At 42.0% G+C, this 18,746-nt stretch overlaps 1 protein-coding gene across 1 annotated transcript in view; it reads left to right on the top strand.

Annotated features, from left to right (window-relative positions):
• Positions 1-3,611: 3,611 nt before the first annotated feature.
• LOC109910868 (RNA pseudouridine synthase D3) overlaps positions 3,612-18,746 on the top strand; it is an 18,358-nt gene continuing 3,223 nt past the window's right edge. The window contains exons 1-7 of the mRNA XM_020510121.2: positions 3,612-3,884; positions 7,766-7,897; positions 9,658-9,818; positions 14,814-14,858; positions 16,386-16,476; positions 17,205-17,312; positions 18,453-18,537. Coding sequence (XP_020365710.1) covers positions 7,767-7,897; positions 9,658-9,818; positions 14,814-14,858; positions 16,386-16,476; positions 17,205-17,312; positions 18,453-18,537 — 621 coding nt within the window. The 5' untranslated portion in view covers positions 3,612-3,884; position 7,766. The remainder of the gene's footprint in view (positions 3,885-7,765; positions 7,898-9,657; positions 9,819-14,813; positions 14,859-16,385; positions 16,477-17,204; positions 17,313-18,452; positions 18,538-18,746) is intronic.

The raw sequence follows: 18,746 nt of genomic DNA, 5'->3' as shown, positions 1-18,746 counted from the left end.
GAAGAGGCCCTTTGGTTTGTTGAATCTGCACTAACAAAGCTACTCTAAATCTACGCTAGACATGCTTTCCAGTACTAAGCTCATAACCTTGAATGTTATGACATTTCAAATGTTCATCCACATACGTTTTAAAGGTTGTGAGGTTTTTCATTTCTACTACCCTCCCAGGCAGTGCGTTTCCAGATTTTCCTCACCCTCTGGGTCAAAAATGGTTTCCTCAAAACCCCTCTAAACCTCCTGCCTTTCACCTTAAAATTATGTCTTCTTGTTATTGACCCTTCAAGTAAGGGGAATTGCTGTCTCCTTTTCAACCTGCTTATGCACCTCATAATCTTACAGACCTCAATGAGCCTTCTCTGCTTTAAAGAAAAACAACTTGAGCTTATCCAGCCTCTTCTTATAGCTAAACTACTCCAACCCAGGCAACATCCAGGTGAATCTCCTCTGCACCCCTTCTAGTGCAATCACATTTTTCCAATAGCGTGGCCACCAGAACCACTCCAGATGTGGCCTAGCCAAAGTTTCATACGGCTCCAACATAACCTCCACTGCCATGGTTGATAAAGGCAAGTATCCCATAAGCCTTTTTAACCACTTTGTAAACTTGTCCTACCACCTTCAGAGATCTGTGGACAAGCAGCCCAAAAAAAAATTCCTCTTTTCCTCTGAGCCTTGTAGTGTTCTGCCATTCATTGAGTACTCCATTGTATTGTTACTTCTTCCAAAATGCATTGGCTCACACTTTTCAGGGTTATATTCCATCAGCCACTGGTCTGCCCATCTGGCCAATCCGTCTACATCTTCCTGTGACCTAAGACCACCTTCCTCACTGTCAACCATCCAACCAATCTTTGTGTTATCTGCAAACTTATTTTTCACCCTCTGCATTCTCATCTATATTGTGTTTATATAACTCAAACAATAAAGGACCCAGTACTGATCCCTATGTTATACCACTGCACACCAGGCTCCAGTCAAAAAAACAACCTTCTGCCACCACCCTCTGTCTCCTGCCACTAAATCAGTTTTGGATCCAACTTGTCAAGTTACTCTGTATCCTATGTGCTTTTACTTTATCAGCCTCCCATGTGGGATGTTGTCAAAGACTTCACTGAAATCTCAGGCACACACATCATATAATGCTTTATTGTCTCTCATCAACTGTAGTTCTTCGATGAAACTGAACCAACTTTCACTCAGAAATCTTTAACACTTGGTTATCCACATACATCCTGGTAATACACAGAGACAATTAATGAGGGATCAACATCTCTACCTGTATCCATTAATGGAGGGATAGTGCTCATGTACCCATATTAATGCCCCATCATATGTTTTTATTCTGCAATAGAACATGCACAAATAAAGTACAAATCTGTCCAAACTGGGTGTAGCATTAGGTTCCTGACCCCATTTGAGTAACAAGCCACTAAGCTGTCTGGGGAACAAAGGGAGTGAGGTTGAGCTGAAGTCAAATTAGATATCTCCAGCCATCTAGAGAAAATGCCTCCAAATTGCTACTCCCAGTTGAGCACCATTATCTTATTTAAACCTTGGGTAAGGGTGGTGGCTCAACACACTAACAAATCTTTGTTTTTCTATACAGCCTCCAGGTCTCATTCCCAGGTCAGGATAATAAAAACGAGGGTTGCAGTCCCCAGGTCCATCTTTACCACTCCTCAGAACAATTGGGAGGTTCAAAGGATGCACCATCAGTGCCCTCCTCCCCAAGCCTCCAGCAGTGCAGTCATTCTCCACAGTTTATAAACTATCAAGAATAGACTTGGGGTCACATTCTAGCAAGCACAGCATTGACACCACCCTGCAGCTGAAAGAGGGGGAGAAAAGAAAAGTCTGAGATCTCTGGAACATGTAGGATTGCTATAGATCAGAACCCTGCTGAGTCCAGTACATATGATGATGAACCTCTGGATTCGGCCATTAGTGGGTTGACAGAGATGCAAAAGAAAGCAATGGAATTTCTGGCAGAAGTGCCACTGATCATGCGCAGATTGGAGTGAAAGGTAGAGGGATATTTTAGTCAAGATCTGTGTGATATCCTGGGTCTGGCAGGTGAGAGCATGGCTGGCTCATTGGAATGGATGACAACCAACATGGAAAACCAGTTCTAGCCAAACAATCAGTATCTTGGGCTATATGTGGAGAACTTCGCTCCATTTCTCGAGCCACAGATGCATTTAATCACTGGCTAGGCATAAGGGCGCTGACGGAACTTGATCTCCTTCCAGATGTCCCATCCCTTGAGTAAGGGAAGTGCAAGTGCACTCGCATAGCGAGTAGGACCAACAAATTGAATTGACTGAAGTTCAGTAGCTGTGATGCTTGGGACCTCTAGGGGATCGTGCACTTGGCATATCTTGCAAATATGGTTATAAAGCCTTATCTTTTACTCTGATGTGCCGGGCTGCTCCATGATTGAGAACTGGAATGTCTGTGGAGCCTCCTTCTCCATTGAGTTGTTTAATTATCCACCACCATTCACAACTATCTTTTACCATGAAGTAACATAGCACATTCTTTGTGATTATGTTAGTTCATTAGAACATGGATTGTGAGAGTGAGATTTGTATTTTTGGAAATATCTCCAACATTTCCACCACCTTTCTCCCAAAGGGAAGAAGATGATTCCGACAACTATAAATACTTCCATCATACCCTGAAGGCAGTATGACTGGGATGTCTGTGCAACCACTGAGGCTGAAATGCTTATTTGCAGTAGAATTTAGGTGAGCTAACTTTAGCTCCATTCCCCTTTCTGGTAGTTAGGCTGCTTTGAGTCTATTTATTCAGTTGTATATTTAAAGTGTCAAGTTCTGAAAATTTTCTCTTAGTTGCATACTGCAGGTTCTACTAATTTAATCACCTTCGAATTGCATGATACTTTGATTCTAATTATTCTTGTTTTATTAATCTGAGTCAAGTATTCTCTTTGTCTTTAATTTTCTCTGTTATCTGTAAACTTAAATTGTTTGAACACATAGGATAGTCCGCACAAAGTTTAAAGGGAAATTGGGCTTTACAGCCAAGGGAAAATCTTTTTGTGAATTCAGTCTGGGAATATGAACATTCCTGAAAAAAAACATTAATTTGCTAAAACATTTTAAAGGATGGATAATTGGTGACAACCAACATTCTTATTTTATACTGAATACAAATTTGCAAACTACCATGGTATAATTCAAATTCCTAATCATGATTATTAGTTCAGGTTTTGGGACTAATAGTCCAATTAATCTGAGATAACAAGGTGTAGAGCTGGATGAACACAGCAGGCCAAGCAGCATCAGAGGAGCAGGAAAGCTGACGTTTCGGGCTTAGACCCTTCCTAAGATACTGGACTTGTTAAATTATCATTTTGACAGTCACTATTCTTAAATTTCTGCAAAAAATAACAACTTTCCTGCATCCCATTATTAAAAATACCCGTACAGCTCGGTCACTTAGTCTTGCCACACTGCAATGAGCAGAAACAGGAACTTGCCAAGTAACAAAAAGTCAATGGTCTGTAAATTTTAAGTTGCTGCCACTGCATCCGGAACTGTTTGGTGGGAGGCGCGGTGGAACCAATCTTCGAAGCTGGGGTTTCCAGCCGGCGCGGAGGAAGTGGAAGTGGGGGACCATGTGTGGTGAACGCCGCCGGCCGGTGGAGCGTCGGGCTTTGGGAGACTCAGAGTCTGGGGTATCTGGCTGTTGATGACAGCGAGTTCTGGGGAAACCAAGACGGGTTTTTCAGGAGCAGACTATTAGAGCAACTTCAAAAGTCACCCTTTCCCCCTCTCCTCACCTTGCCATCTTCCTGTGCTTCAAATAGTGATCCTGCCTTGGTCTACATCACATCACCGAATCTATACTCATGCTTTAAGGTCAGCACCTTTCCATGTGGTGTATACATTCATTCGGTTTGTTTTCTGTTTGTTTAACTTGGAAAGTCTATTCCCTCTCACTTGTTCGCTGCATCTGCCAGTGTCCGTGACCTTCTGATGTCTACACTACCTTCACTGGTCATCTTTCCATTGACTAGGATGACCAGACAACCTGGCTTTGTCAGGACGATCCCAGTGTTTCATTAAATGACCTGGTGCCTGATAGCTTCCTTTTAAAAAAATCATTAAGATAAGCCAGTTTTCAGTTTCTTTCTTTTTGGTCAAGTGTAATTTATGTCTAGGAGGAGAAACGTTTTACCCTTCTTCCAGTGAATACCTATTGCACTGGATCTGTACCTTCAAACCCCCAATTACACGACCACCACTTTTGTTTAATGTTTATTTATGGGATGTGGGCTTTACTGGCTGCACCAGCGTTTATTTCCCATCCCAACTTGCCCCTTGAGAAAACGATGGGGACCCTGCCATCTTGGATCACTGCAGCCCATTTAGTGTAGGTAGATCCACAATGGCGTTCAAGAGGGAGTTCCAGGATTTTGATCTAGTGACACTGAAGGAATGGCAATGTGTTTCCAAGTCTTGATGGTGAGGGGGACTTCTACAGGGTCACTACTTTTTGGCAGCTCCATTGCTGATGATGCTTTTCAAACAATCCGTGGCAGTGCTTCCCAGACCTTCTCCCACTGTGGCCACGTTTTGAGCTTAAAAATTGTTATGGCCCCTCAGTGAGACTAGCTGGGGTGGAAAGAGCCTGGAAGGATGGGGCTGGGGTTGCTGTCTATTAAAGAAAGAATACAGCGGTTATAAACTTGACTGCAGTTCCATGATGGCTAGTGCTGCTTTGGAGCTCACAATCCCACTTATGGTCTGGACCCACTTTGGAAACCACTGATTGATGGACTTGCTTTGCCAACTTTGACTGGACATAATATGTGAGATGTCATCATATGTAGAGGTTTATAAAATCATGAGGGGCATAGATAGGATGAATATTCAAGGTCTTTTGCCCAGGGCAGGGGAGTCCATAGTAGGAATAGGTTTAAGAATAGGGGAAAAATTTAAAAGGGACCTTAGGGGCAACGTTATCACACAGGGGGTGTTATGTGTTTAGAATGAGCTGCCGGTGGAGGAGGGTACAGTTACATCATTTAAAAGACATCTGGATGGATACTTGAATAGGAAAGGCTTGGAGGGATATGGACCAAATGCTGGCAAATGTGACTAGATTACTTTAAGATATCTGGTCAGCATGGATGAGTTGGACTGAAGGGTCTGTTTCCATGCTGTAAAACTCTGCGACTCTGACTCTGTATGACCTTCCATTACGCCTTTGCCAGAGTCCTGACACTGGTCATTCGACTGGTCAATCATCACAAAGCCCTGCCTTCACATGGGATTCCACTATCTCCTGATTTGTAAGTCTATGGTTACATTCACTCCTGGGTGTCCTTGGAGAAGGAGAATGCAGTGTCTATTGGTGTTCTCAATATCTTTACAGAGAGGTGAGCGCCATGAGGGATACAGTGCTCTATCTCCCTATTCAACTCCGTTTTGATTAAGCCCCTTCCATCTCTCCCTGACCCCGCCCCCATCTTCACTTTTGATGGTTTTCATTTGTGGGCTTTGCATATGAATTTCTAAGTGGCTGCATGGATGATTACCGGTAGTGTTTAATAGTTTAAAGACAAAAGTCATGGTGATTTGGTGATGGGAAAGAAAACATTCAGTTGTGTCTAAGAGCACTTCAGGACTAGAAAAAAAGATAGCAGCTCAGCACCATCTTCTTGAAGGCGTTTAAGAAGGACAATAAATCTGGCCCATCCAGTGACACCTCAGTTCATGAGTCAATATTCCACATCCCAAGATTGCAACCAATCACTGATGTAAAGCCTGGTGATATTACAACAATCTATTTTCTGCCAGCAGTGATCTGAGATTAAATGTCTACACAAACAACTCAAGAAACCTTACGGGTGACTGTTGTATGATGGTATTATCTCTGGACTAGAAATCCAGAGGCCTAAGTTAATCTTCTGTGTTCAAGTCCCACTATGACATCTGGATTTGAAAGTTAATCTTAATAATGGTGTCAGTGGTGACCGTAGAAACATAGAAAATAAGAGCAGGAGTAGGCCATTTCATGTCTGCTGCGCCATTCAATATAGTCATGACTGATCATCCAACTCAGTACTCTGTTCGCATTTTCTCCCCATACCCTTTGATCCCTTTAGCTCCAAGAACTATAATTCCTTGAAAACATTTGATATTTTGGCCTTCACTGCTTTCTGTGATAGAGAATTCCACTGACTCACCACTGTTTGGGTGCAAGAATTTCTCCTCATCCTAAATAGCTTACCCGTAACCTTAGACTGTGATCCCTGGTTTTGGACTCCCTGGTCATCGGTAACTCCTTCCTGTGTTGTTTACCCTGGCTAGTCCTCTTCGAGTTTTGTAGGTTTTGATGAGATCACCTCTCACTCCAGTGGAAATAGTCTTCACCAATCCAATCGCTCTTAATATGCGAGTCCTGCCATTCCAGGAATCAGTCTGGTAAATCTATGTTGCGTTCCCTTTGTAGCAAGAACATCCTTCCTCCGATTAGGAGACCAAAACTGCAAACCGTACTCCAGGTGTGTTCTCACCAAGGCCCTGTACAATTACTGCAAGACATCCTTGTAGCCGAATCCTCGCACTATAAAGGCCAACATACCATTTACCTTCATCACCGTCTGTTGTAACTGCATGCTTACTGTTAGCAACTGGTGTACAAGGACCCCAATGACATGGACCTCCCCCTTTCCCAATCTATTGCCATTCAGATAATAATCCGTCTCCCTGTTTTTGCTACTTAAATTGATAACCTAACATTATCCACATTGTACTTCATTTGCCCCACTCACTCAACTTGTCCAAATCACGCTGAACCATCTCTGCATCCTCCTCACAGCTCACCTCCCACCCAGCTTTGAGTTGACTATGCGCAAGTCGACACAGTTATCAATATCATTAAAAACCCAACAGGTTTACACACCTGGTCTCATGAACATGTGTAGATGCTCTCTGAATTGGCCCAACAAGTCACTCCTGAGCAATTACAGGGTGGGTAACAATTGCATCTCAAAGGTTGAATCGCATTGTAACTTATATTTGGAAATATTCGTGTATATAAATAATCATGTTAAAAACATTGAAAGATGTAATAACAAATGCCAACAATCAAGTTAGCAGGTAACGGAACTGGTGGACAAGTGCATTAAAAGTAGGAATATTGAATCACCAGTATATTCATACTAACTTCAGTACACCATTCCTACATTACAGGTAACAAAGTACATATTTTCATTTTTAATTACTTTATTGAGGACCTGACGCATGGAAGGAATAGCACTACATTAGTACTTTTACATCAGGACTGTTGTTGAAACTTTGAGTTTCCTTGATTTCTCTGGGCAGGATGTGGGTAGTGATCGCTTTTGAAATTGCAACAAGGATGATGCAAACTTAGTACAATTATTGGCTGTTCTTGTTCGTAGAGTTCATGGTAACCTCTCTACACCTGAACTTGATTAAAAACCTTTATTGGGATTCATAGATTTCTCATTCTTTCGCTTCGGACGTAGAATGCAGTTATATGCAGAATCACAGAATGATACAGCACAGAAGGAGGCTTTTCAGCCCATTGTATCTATGTTGATTCTTTGGTAGAGCTATCCAATTTGTCCATGCTCCTATTTAAGGTTAATGGAGACATAGCTTTGGGAGATACGAGCTTTGTGTGTGAGTGAACAGAAATATTTTGAGAATATTGTGTGGCCTTCATCTGTGGTTGGGATGTTGATGTGGTTGTGGTTTTGTTTTAGGATGAATCGCGTATGGAAACAAATATGGACACGAGTTTCGGCTCTGACATCAGTCATGCGTGGACGCCCCTGTTTTTTCATACAAAGACTTCTGACTGACTCAGCATCTCATGTCTCCAGTATGGTATCCTGGTGAGGGGGAAAGTTGTTTTATTTCCCAAACTGAAGTATTTTAATTTATCAAGGGACAGTAAATACTTATTAAATTTTGGATATAGTCCCATTGTTCAACAGGACATGCAAACTGAGGTGTTAACATATTGTCAATGCAAAACTACGATTGTGGTTTCCATTGAGAATATTCACAGTAAGAGTACAAACCACAAAAGGCTGCTGCATAAGATAAAGGTACATGGCTTTCCGGTTAATGTATTAGCATGGATAGAGGATTGGTTAATTAACAGAAAGCAAAGAGTGTGATAAATGGGTATTTTTCCTGGTTGGCGATCAGTGGCTAGTGGTGTACTTCAGGGATCAGTGGTGGGACTGAAATTGTTTACAATTTACGTAGATGATTTAGAGTTGGGGACCAAGTGTAGTGTATCAAGGTTCACATGGCACAGAGGAGTGGTAGAGCAAAGTGTGCGGAGGACACTGAAAGTCTGCAGAGGGATATAGATAGGTTAAGTGAGTGGGCAAGTGTCTGGCAGATGGAATACAATGTTGGTAGATGTGAAGTCATCTATTTCCATAGGAATAACAGCAAAATTGACGATTATTTAAATGGTGAAAAATTGCTGCTGTGAAGAGAGACCCGGGTGCCCTTGTGCATGAATCACAAAATGTTGGTTTGCAAGTAATTAAGAAGACAAATGGAATATTTCCGTCATTGATAGAGGGATGGGGTTTAAAAACAGGGAGATTATGTTGCAGCTGTATTGGTTGCTGGTGAGGCCACACTGGGGTACGGTGTATAGTTTTAGTCTCCTTACTTGAGAAAGGATGTACTATCATTCACGGGGTGCGGATGAAGTTCAGTACGTTTATTCCAGAGTTGAGAGGGTTAGCTTCTGAGGAGACATTGAGTAGTCTGGGACCAGACTTATTGAAATTTAGAAGAATGAAGGGGGAATCTCTTAGAAATATATAAAATTATGAAGGGAATAGATAAGATAGAAGCAGGGAGGTTGTTTCTGCTGGCAGGTGAAACTAGAACAAGGGGACATAGCCTCAAAGTAAGGGGGAGCAGTTAGGACTGAGTTGAGGAGGAACTTCTTCACCCAAAGGGCTGTGAATCTCTGGAATTCCCTGCCCAGCGAAGCAGTTGAGGCTACTTCGTTGAATGTCTTTAAGGCAAAGATAGATTTTTGAACCATAAAGGAATTAAGGGCTATGGTGAACGGGCGGGTAAGTGGAGCTGAGTCCATGAAAAGATCAGCCATGATCTTACTGAATGGTGGAGCAGGCTTGAGGGACCAGATGGCCTACTCCTGTTCCTAGCTGTTAGTTCTTAATGTTCTGAGTGCATCTACACAGAAGTCATCTTAAACAGTGGAAATGTGAAAGTGTAGGAACTTACGTTGGTCAGTAGTTGTCTCACAATGACAAAGCCAAGTTTGAAACCCTGCCTGAAGTGACATTGGGTAGTTGGACCTGTCATTAGGAAGTTTGCCATTGTAAAATGGTTCTTAAGAGAGGATGGGAATTCGTTCTTGGCAGCTTCCCCAAAAAGTGATATGTGAACATGCCATTCTTCTGTTGAGGATAATGTAAATAGGAGCTGATGAAAATAAATACAGGCAGTGTTGTGAGTAGATTGATGAGCAGGATCAAAAATGACAAAGGTAGTATGGGTAGAGCTGGTGCTGGGAATACCCGAGGAATAGCTGCTCCTGGATCTAGAAGACAACCATTGTTTTATCTTTCATTCGATGTCCCTATTTCTTCTTCAGCTCTGACATCTGGCTCAAGAGGCAAAAACAGAAACATAGGCAGCATTTGAAAAAAGACAAAGTTGTTAGTATCCTTCAAGATCCAGGTGTCCCAGTGCTTGAAAAGCTGACCAGAGAAGACCTTCTGGAAATGCTAGCTACCAGTGTGGTATACCAGGAAAGTGAGTATCCATTTCAGTAAAGTCAACTCCATTTTCTTTAGGTTAAACGAAGGCGTGTGAAGCATCCCATACAGCTGTAAATGGGTTAGGACCTGTATCTAGAGACAAATAACGTGCCCAAAGGTGTGCCTAGTAATCTCGGCTCTTTTGTATCTCTGGTTAAATGCCATGTTGTCAGGCACTTTCAACACTTGTTTTGGAGACTTGGGCCAGATAGTGAAAGTTGCATGTGGAGCATTGCTTCAATGGGGAATCAGTGCCTTCTGCTGGGAGTAGCACTTGTGGCATGCACTAATAATAATCAACATTCCTTTGCATAGCTTTGAATTGTCTTAATAAATACGCCTCTCTGCATAGCTTGCAAAGTATCATTGCTACTTTGTTTTATTCATTCATGGGGTGTGGGCATCACTGGCATGGCCAGCATTTTTTGCCCATCCGTAACTGCCTTTAAACTGAATGGCTTCCTAGGCTTTTTCAGTGTCAACCATGTCGCTCTAGGTCTGGAGTCACATGTTGGCCTGACCAGGTAAGGATGGCAAGACTTCCTTCTCCAAAGTGCGTTAATTAACCAGATGGATTTTTGCAGCTATCAGCAAAAGTTTCATGGTCACCGTTACTGAAATTAGCTTTCAATTCTTGATTCTACTAATTCAATATAAATTCTGCCACCAGTCTTGGTGGGATTTGAACTACTTTCCTTAGAGTATTACTAGGGTCAGTGATATTACTGTGAAACCACCATCTCCCCTTGCAGCTGTACAATTGGCCTAATAAAGACTTAAGCAGCAATGTCTTTAATAGCCTTTATTGGTTGTGGCATTTGGAGCTGTACAGAACTTTGGTTAGCACAATGGAGTACGATGTGCAATTCTGGTCACCCCACTGTATAAGAGATGCAGTTGCACTGGAGCGGGTGCAGAGGAGATTCACCAGAATGTTGCCTAGGTTGGAGCATTTCGTCAATGAAGAGAAACAGGATTAGGTCAGAGGTAACACAGCGTGGAGCTGGAGGAAGACAGCAGGCCAGGCAGCATCAAAGGAGCAGGAAAGTTGACGTTTCGGGTTGGGACCCTTCTTCAGAAATGGTGGGTGGGCGGTGGGGGGAAGGGAGCTCAGAAATAAATAGAGAGAGGAGGGATGGGGCTGGGGAAGGTAGGTGGGATGGTGATAGGTGAGTGCAGGTAGGGAGTGGTGGGGATTGGTCAGTGAGATGGGAGGGAAGATGGACAAGTTGTGTCAGGTCAAGGAGGTGGGGATGAGAGGGAGGGTTGGACATGGGATGAGGCCGGGGATGGGAGATTTTAAAACTGGTGAATTCCATGTTTAGGCCATCGGTCTGTAGGCTCCTGAGGCAGAATATGAGGTGCTGCTCCTCCAGTTTGTGGGTGGCGTCATTGTGACACTGGAGGAGGCCCAGGATTGACATGTCACCCAGGGAGTTGGAGGCAGAGTTAAAATGGTTCGCGACCAGAAGGTTTTGTCATTTGTTGCATACAGAGCGCAGATGCTGTACAAAGTGGTCTGTGAGCCTCCGCTTGGTCTCACTGATTTAGAGGAGGCCATATTGGGAGCAGCAGATGCAGTAGGCCAAAGTTGATGGATGTGCAGGTGAACCCCTGACTAATGTGGAAGGTTTGTTTTGTGCCTTAAATGGAGGTGAGGGGGGGAGGTATAGGGGCTGGTGTAGCACTTCCTGCGGTTGCAGGGAAAGGTGGTGGGGTTAGTGGGGAGTGTGGAGTGGATGAGAGGGTTGCAGGGAGAGCGGTCCCTACAAAAAGCAGATAGGGAAATATATCTTTGGTTGAGGGGTCAGATTGTAGGTGGCAGAAGTGGTGGAGAATGATGTGCTGGATGCGGAGGTTGATGGGGTGATATGTGAGGACACGGGGGATTCTGTGTTTATTTCTGTTGGGGGGAGGGGATGTGAGAGCAGAGGTGTGTAAGAGATGTGGTTGAGGGCATTTTCGATCACCGGAGTGGGGGAGTTACAGTATTGGAGGCAGGGAACCTCACAACCATTAAAACATACTTGGATGAGCACATGAAGTGTTATAAGATTTGAGCTAGTGCGGGAAGGTGGGACTGATGTAGGTCATAGTGTACTTTGACATTACAGACTTGCTGGGCCTCTTTTGTACTGTATGATTTTAAGTGCTATTCAGTGAGAAGCTCCGTTGAGAGACAGGATCTAACTATCTCACCTTGACATGCAATAGCATTATTGTTGCTGAAGCTCCCACCATCAACATATTTGGGGTGTCACCTCTGACCATGTTAAAGTACAAATTAGGAGCAGAACATAAGAAACAGGAGCAGAAGTAGGCCATCGGGCCCCTCGAGCCTGCTCCGCCTTCAATAAGATCATGGCTGATCTTTTCATGGACTCAGCTCCACTTACCCTCCTGCTCACCATAACCCTTAATTCTTTTACTGTTCAAAAATCTATCTATCTTTGCCTTAACAACATTCAACGAGGTAGCCTCAACTGCTTCACTGGGCAGGGAATTTCATAGATTCACAACCCTTTGGGAGAAGAACTTCCTCCTCAGCTCTGTCCTAAATCTGCTCCCACTTATTTTGAGGCAATGCCCCCCAGTTCTAGTTTCACTTGCCAATGGAAACAACCTCCCTGCTTCTATCTTACCTATTCCCTTCATAATTTTATATATTTCTATAAGATCCCCCCTCATTCTTCTAGATTCCAATGAGTATCGTCCCAGTCTACTCAATCTCTCCTCTTAAGTTAACCCTCTCAACTCTGAAATCAAACGAGTGAACCTCCCCTGCACCCCTCCAGTGCCAGTACATCCTTTTTTCAAGTAAGGAGACCAAAATTGTACACAGTACTCCAGGTTTGGCCTCACCAGCACCCTACACAGCTGCAGCATAACCTCCCTGCTTTTAAACTCCATCCCTCTAGCAATGTCGGACAATTTTTCATTTGCCATTTGGATCTTCAGGCCTATTCCACCATTCAATAACATTATGCTGTTCCATTTCTGTTCTGAATTTTACATTCCCATCTTTCCTTGACAAACTTCAATTCCCTTGCCTAACAAGAATCTATCTCTGCTTTAAATGATCCCGCCTCCACCGTTTCCGAGACATTCAGTTCCGAAGTCACATAACCCTCTGAGAGGAAAGTATTACTCTAATCTCTTCACTAAAAGGGCAACCCCCCTAGTTTTAGAATGGCTGTGTTTTCTGACACCAGTGCTCGTGCATTATGTTTCCATTTAAATTTGCACTTGGGACCTGAGATGGGAGAGGAAGGTGAGTCCCAAGAGGTGGAGGGAGGGAAGAATACGACCTGGAGAGTGGGTGGACAGGACCCAGGAGAAGGAAAGGGGAATGAAATCTGGGAGAAGCGGGTGGAAATGGGACCTGGGATCCTCCCTTTCATTCCCCACCACACTACTGAGCCCCATTTCAAAAACAGCTTTGTGCGTGATGTGATATGTAAATTTGAAGAGATAATGTGTTGAGCCTGGAATTGTGTGCATATGCAGTTTTCCACAGTCGCCGGTATCAGCAGACACTACCTTTTAAAGGTGTCCCCTAGTTCTGGACTGACATACACGAGTAAACATCATTTCCACTTCTGCTCTGTCAAGACCATTTAGGATTTTATAACTTTCAATCAAATCATCAAACTCCCAATTTAGTTACTTTTTGCAGTAAACCTCATTTAAAGTACTTCTTTCCACCTAAACACCAAATTCTCACTTTGAACCAAATTCCCAGCTGTATTCACTCATCCTGCCTCAGTCATGTGATGTCTTTCTCACACCGATTATGCTTCCTTCCTGACCAAAACCTTAAAAGGACGAGTCACATAGATACTGTGTCACAATGACAATTTAGAGGGCAGATATTCTATATCGAATGAATAACTTCCTAACTCATCAATGCCTTTCCACCACTTAGCAGGCACAAATTAGGAGTTCGTTGCAATACCCTCCACTTGCCTGGATGTGTGCAACTCCTTGAAAAACTTCCATATTAAAGCAGCCCATTTGACTGTCTCCCTGTCCACTATCTTAAATATTCACTCCCTGCCCACTATCTTAAATATTCACTCCCTGCACCACTGCCACACAGCAGCTGCAGAGTGTATCATCTAAAAGTTACACTGAACCTGCTTGTACAGGTTTCCTTGACAGCACCTCCAATTCTTGTGACAACTTGCATTTAAAAAGGACAAAACCGGCTGGTGTATAAGAACAGTAGCACTTGCAAGTTGCCATCCAAGTCACATGCTCCTGATTTTGAACTAATCTCACTATTGATTTAATGTTTCTGGGTCAAAATTGTGGAACATGCTGCCTGACAGCAATGTGGTAGTAACTTCACCACATAGACAGGTAGCTTACCACTGTATCCTCAAGGGTGGTTAGGGATGGGCATTGAACGCTGGTCTAGCCATCAATGTCCACATGATAATAATAAATAGAAAGGGAAAAAATTGCTGGGATTGGAGGCATTGATTAGAACCCCAACGGTTAAAGTGCAGCATGGAAACATTTACCACCCAATTCCTTACCGGAAAACTTAAGCTTATGAACATTGGCGATGTGAAATAAGAGTTAATTATATAATATATTTTTGTGTGGTGAATGTGATTGCAGTGTTAACATGTTACATTTACATGAACACCGGTCAATACTGAAGAGATTTCACTGTTTCAGACCAATTGGGTCAAATGTTGGTTTGATGCACATTTTGTTGGTCATGTGACATATTTTAAGAAACTTGGGATGTATTAACATTTGAAGTTTGCAGCCTTCATGACTGTCATAACTCACTTCAACCAATTTCAGGTCAAGGTTTTAGCTCCATGTAAACAGATTTGTTAAGCAATGAAAACAATAGTTTCTGTGTCATTGCGTGCACATCCCTGCTTTATAACATTTCTCTTAACGTATTAACAGAATAAATTGGTTTCTAAGAATAAATTTGATTTCTAACCTTTCTTTTAAACTTCTTTACCAGATCCTTTGATTGGTATCAATAAACCATCAGGACTTCCCATCACAGGTAACAGTATGCATTTTCGTGAATTGTCACTTTTCTCAAATCATTATTGAATTACACTCCAGTAAGGTGTCACAGTTCGTTCTAAAAGCTGCAGGACACGTTTTCAGATCCACTGTTATCTTCACAATAAGGCTCTGATTTCAAAATTGTTGTCATACAGTGGCACTGAATAGAGGCTCAGTGCTTTGTCACGGGGGTTGGAACAACTAAGTTGAGACTTGACTTTTACCCAACTCTTCTTATGCAGCTTTTGGTGGCTGGTTCCAGAATGACACTATATTTCTGGAAATATCTATTCAACTTTCCTCCAAGTTGGACATTATGTGGTAAGATGACAGCATAATTAATGTTCAGACAATGAATACTTACTGTGTGAGAGCGTGTAAGTTCGAATGATTAGTCTGCTCAGTGCCTGTTCAAATGGTTGATGAAAATCATGTAGCGCAGTTCACTGAGACAGTGGTCCATGTTAGCCAGTAGAGACCATGATAAAGGGGTAAGTTCAATTAAACTGATGCATGGAGGGTGCACATGTAAAGTGTATATATTTATTCATTAGGTAAGGACAGGGTCAGCCTCAGAAGTGATTTGTCTGTTTAACACTGACTGTCACACATGAATAACAGACATTTAGTGAAAGGAGTACGGTAGGTTGCCCTGGTACTGTGGAACACTGGAAAGACATTTATGCCTTCAGGAGAAAGAGGGAGGAGGAGAAATTGACTAGTAGGAAAGAGATATTTAAAACCCCACTTTATTTTCAAGCAGATCATTACGAGCTGCCCTCCCTCAGCTTGCTAGGACCCACAATCTTTTGATTACATTCAAACAGACACTCAATGCACAGTGATTTTGCACACAGCACACATCTGTGCTGCGACAGAAATGACATTTAGAGCCAAAATATCCAGATTATGTTTCTTTTTTCTCTATTTTACAATTGGTTTCACTAGTTTGATTGGATAATTATTAGCTTTAGTAGTTTATTATTCAAGTTGCTCAAAACAATCACAAATTTTATTAAAAGCTCAATGAAATTTTGTGAAGATATTGGTATAAATACAGTGAAATTTACTTGGGGGGAAAAATGCTTTTGTTTTAAGAAGAGCTGGAAACCCTTGTGTAGAAAATTCAAAGGGCTTTTCTAATTGGATCCCTAAAGAAATTGGAACTGTCAGAATTCTGCCACAGAGGCACTGCATATAAACTGGAATCATTCTTCTCCCTCACAGTGTAGGCACAAAACCAGGAACCTAGATGAACTCCTCTTGAGGGCACCATACAGAAACCTCTTGAATTTCTTTCAGTTTATAATTATAGTCTTTGTGAATCCTGGCGCTCAAATTTGTACCTGTAGCTCAGCGAGTTCCCCCATTTCCTTAAATGAATAGTCAGGGTAGAAAGAGAAGAACGGGACCAGAGGTGTAAGATGAGATATTAGCACCATGCCAACTCCAATCAAACCGCAAAAGCAGCTTGATTACGACTGACTGAATGAGAATCATTGCTTTATTTTTCCCTTAACAGGTAAAGAACTCTCCTTTACCTCGCTGCTTCCAGAACTTCAGCAGCGATTGCATCTTTCAAAAGAACTCCACATTGTAAAAGCAAGTAACAGGTAAATGATTTAACTGTGGGAATCTGCCAGTTCTCCTCTGTAAGAGCTGTGAGACTAGGAGTGTATACTGGATCTGAATGTAATTTGGGGGAACATGTAGGAACAAAGCATAATGGATTTGATTTTTGTGTAGGAAATATTTATGCCACAACAGTATAGATACAGGATTAAATGCATGTTGGAGTAGCGTAAGTCCACAAATAGAATCTGAGTACACGCATAGATACACATTTATGACAATTTTGGCTAGCATGACACAGATAAACATAGAGCTGGAGTACTTGTGTGATGGAGTAGCTTTGACGTACATGCCAAACCAAAGTGGCATGCTGGAAGTAGTGCTGGACTTCTAGGGCACCAGAGCACAAGCCAGCCCAGCTATACTTAGGGGAGCAATGCAAGGCGAATGCAAGTGTAATGATGTGAAAAATACCGATTTGCAGCAGAATGTGTAGAGAGATGTCAGTAATAACAAAGGGGTTAGCTCCAAGTCCACTTTCACAATACAAATGTAGATGCATGACTCCAGACGATCCTCATAATTCAAAGTATTACCAGTTCTCTCATTTAGAGCACTATCATTATAAACATGTAAATATAAAGCCGTCACTTATACAAGTCTCACATACAGTACAGCTATGTAATCTGTTTATATATGCATGTGAGTAACTCAAAGTGTGACTGATAACCCCCTCTAAAACATTGACTGTTGTGCTGTTTCTTCACAGGGACTGTTCTGGCCTGGTTCTGCTTTCCACCTGTCACCAAACCACCAAATACATTGAGGATGCCTTCGTCCAAGCTCGGAGAAGGAAGGAAGCACTCACCAGTTATTGGTAATGTTTGAATTACCATACAAAGCAGAAATAACTAAATGATAAAAGTTTATATGTGCTAACCTGGGGTACTTCTCACAGTTATTAATCAATGAAACAAATTCCCAGTAACAGTTTAATAGAAACAAAATTGTACTACCTTTTAACTACTGAATAAATAAAATGGAGTTGACATATAGATATATCCAGAAATGGGCATTATGCACAGACTTTTGCCTTGAATTTTCACATGAGCTTTGCTCCTTTCGGGTATCAATATTGCAGCTGTTAGTGGCTGAACATTACTGAGCCCTGTGAATAAATGGGCAGCTACTCTTTGACTATTGATGAGCTCAGGGCAGGGCTACTGCAAACTGAATATTAGTGGGCACAGGACAGTCTCCAGCTGAATTTGATTTGGGAGTAGCACTCCAGTCAAGTCATTTGTTTGAAACTATTTAAATGACTTCTGCTATGCTTTCAAATGTGACTTACTTTTTTGTTTCAAAGATAGTTTTATCATTTTTTTTAAATCAGTGTATTAAATGTATAAATGCTGATGTTGTGGCCAGCTGCCAGATCTATGGCATAACAGACGTGCGAGTATTGCTGAGAAGTGATGGCAGGATATGAATGTGAGTGGATATGTATAAGGGTGATTGGCGATGCAGCAGGGGAGGTATTACAATGTAGCCAAGAGGTATTGCAAAACTTTGAGAATGCCCAGGAAGCAGAATAACAGGGCGTGCATCAATGACTAGAATGCAGAATAGAAAAAGTTGTTAAACTTGTTATGAAAAGGCGGTGATAGTGAAGGTGTAAAAAATGAACTAATCCCCTTCTATTTCTTGGCTTTCAACACATAATTATTTCTGACATCTTTTAACTTGTCTGCATAACAACAGTATTTAAGAAGTATTTCACTGGATGTACATTATTTGAAAATGCCCAGGGGATGTGATGTCAATAATTGCTAAAGTTCTTTCATTGTTTAATTTTTACTTTATTTATGTATACATTTATTCTATCTTACAGAATCAAGTTCAATGAATTTAAATTATAAATTTATGGCACATGACGGTGGTGAGAATCACACTATCAATCCAGGGTTCTGTATGTCTCTCCTTATTTCTTGCATTTATTGTACTTTTTCTCTAACAGTGCAGTGACAGTGGGCATCCCAGAACCTGCAGAGGGAGGAATCAATGTTGCTCTGAAAAAGCAGAACATTGGCGAGCATGAGCTGGTAATTATTCTATTTGATATATCTCCTTCCACTTTCCCCGTCAGAATGAGCATGACTTGCTGGAGACAATTAATTGGAAAATCAAAAACAGATAACATTGTATTGTTCATGTACAACATGTGGATTACCTCACATGACTGTCTGTTAGGAGATCCTGAATTTGACTGTGCTGTTGGAGGAGATCAGTTAAGTGTTGAGAAAGTTCCCTA

This window comes from Rhincodon typus, chromosome 16 (assembly GCF_021869965.1).
Source record: "Rhincodon typus isolate 14 chromosome 16, sRhiTyp1.1, whole genome shotgun sequence".
Lineage (NCBI taxonomy): Eukaryota > Metazoa > Chordata > Chondrichthyes > Orectolobiformes > Rhincodontidae > Rhincodon > Rhincodon typus.
The sequence above is the reverse complement of the archived record's forward strand: the minus strand, read 5'-3'. Positions and strand labels throughout refer to the sequence as shown.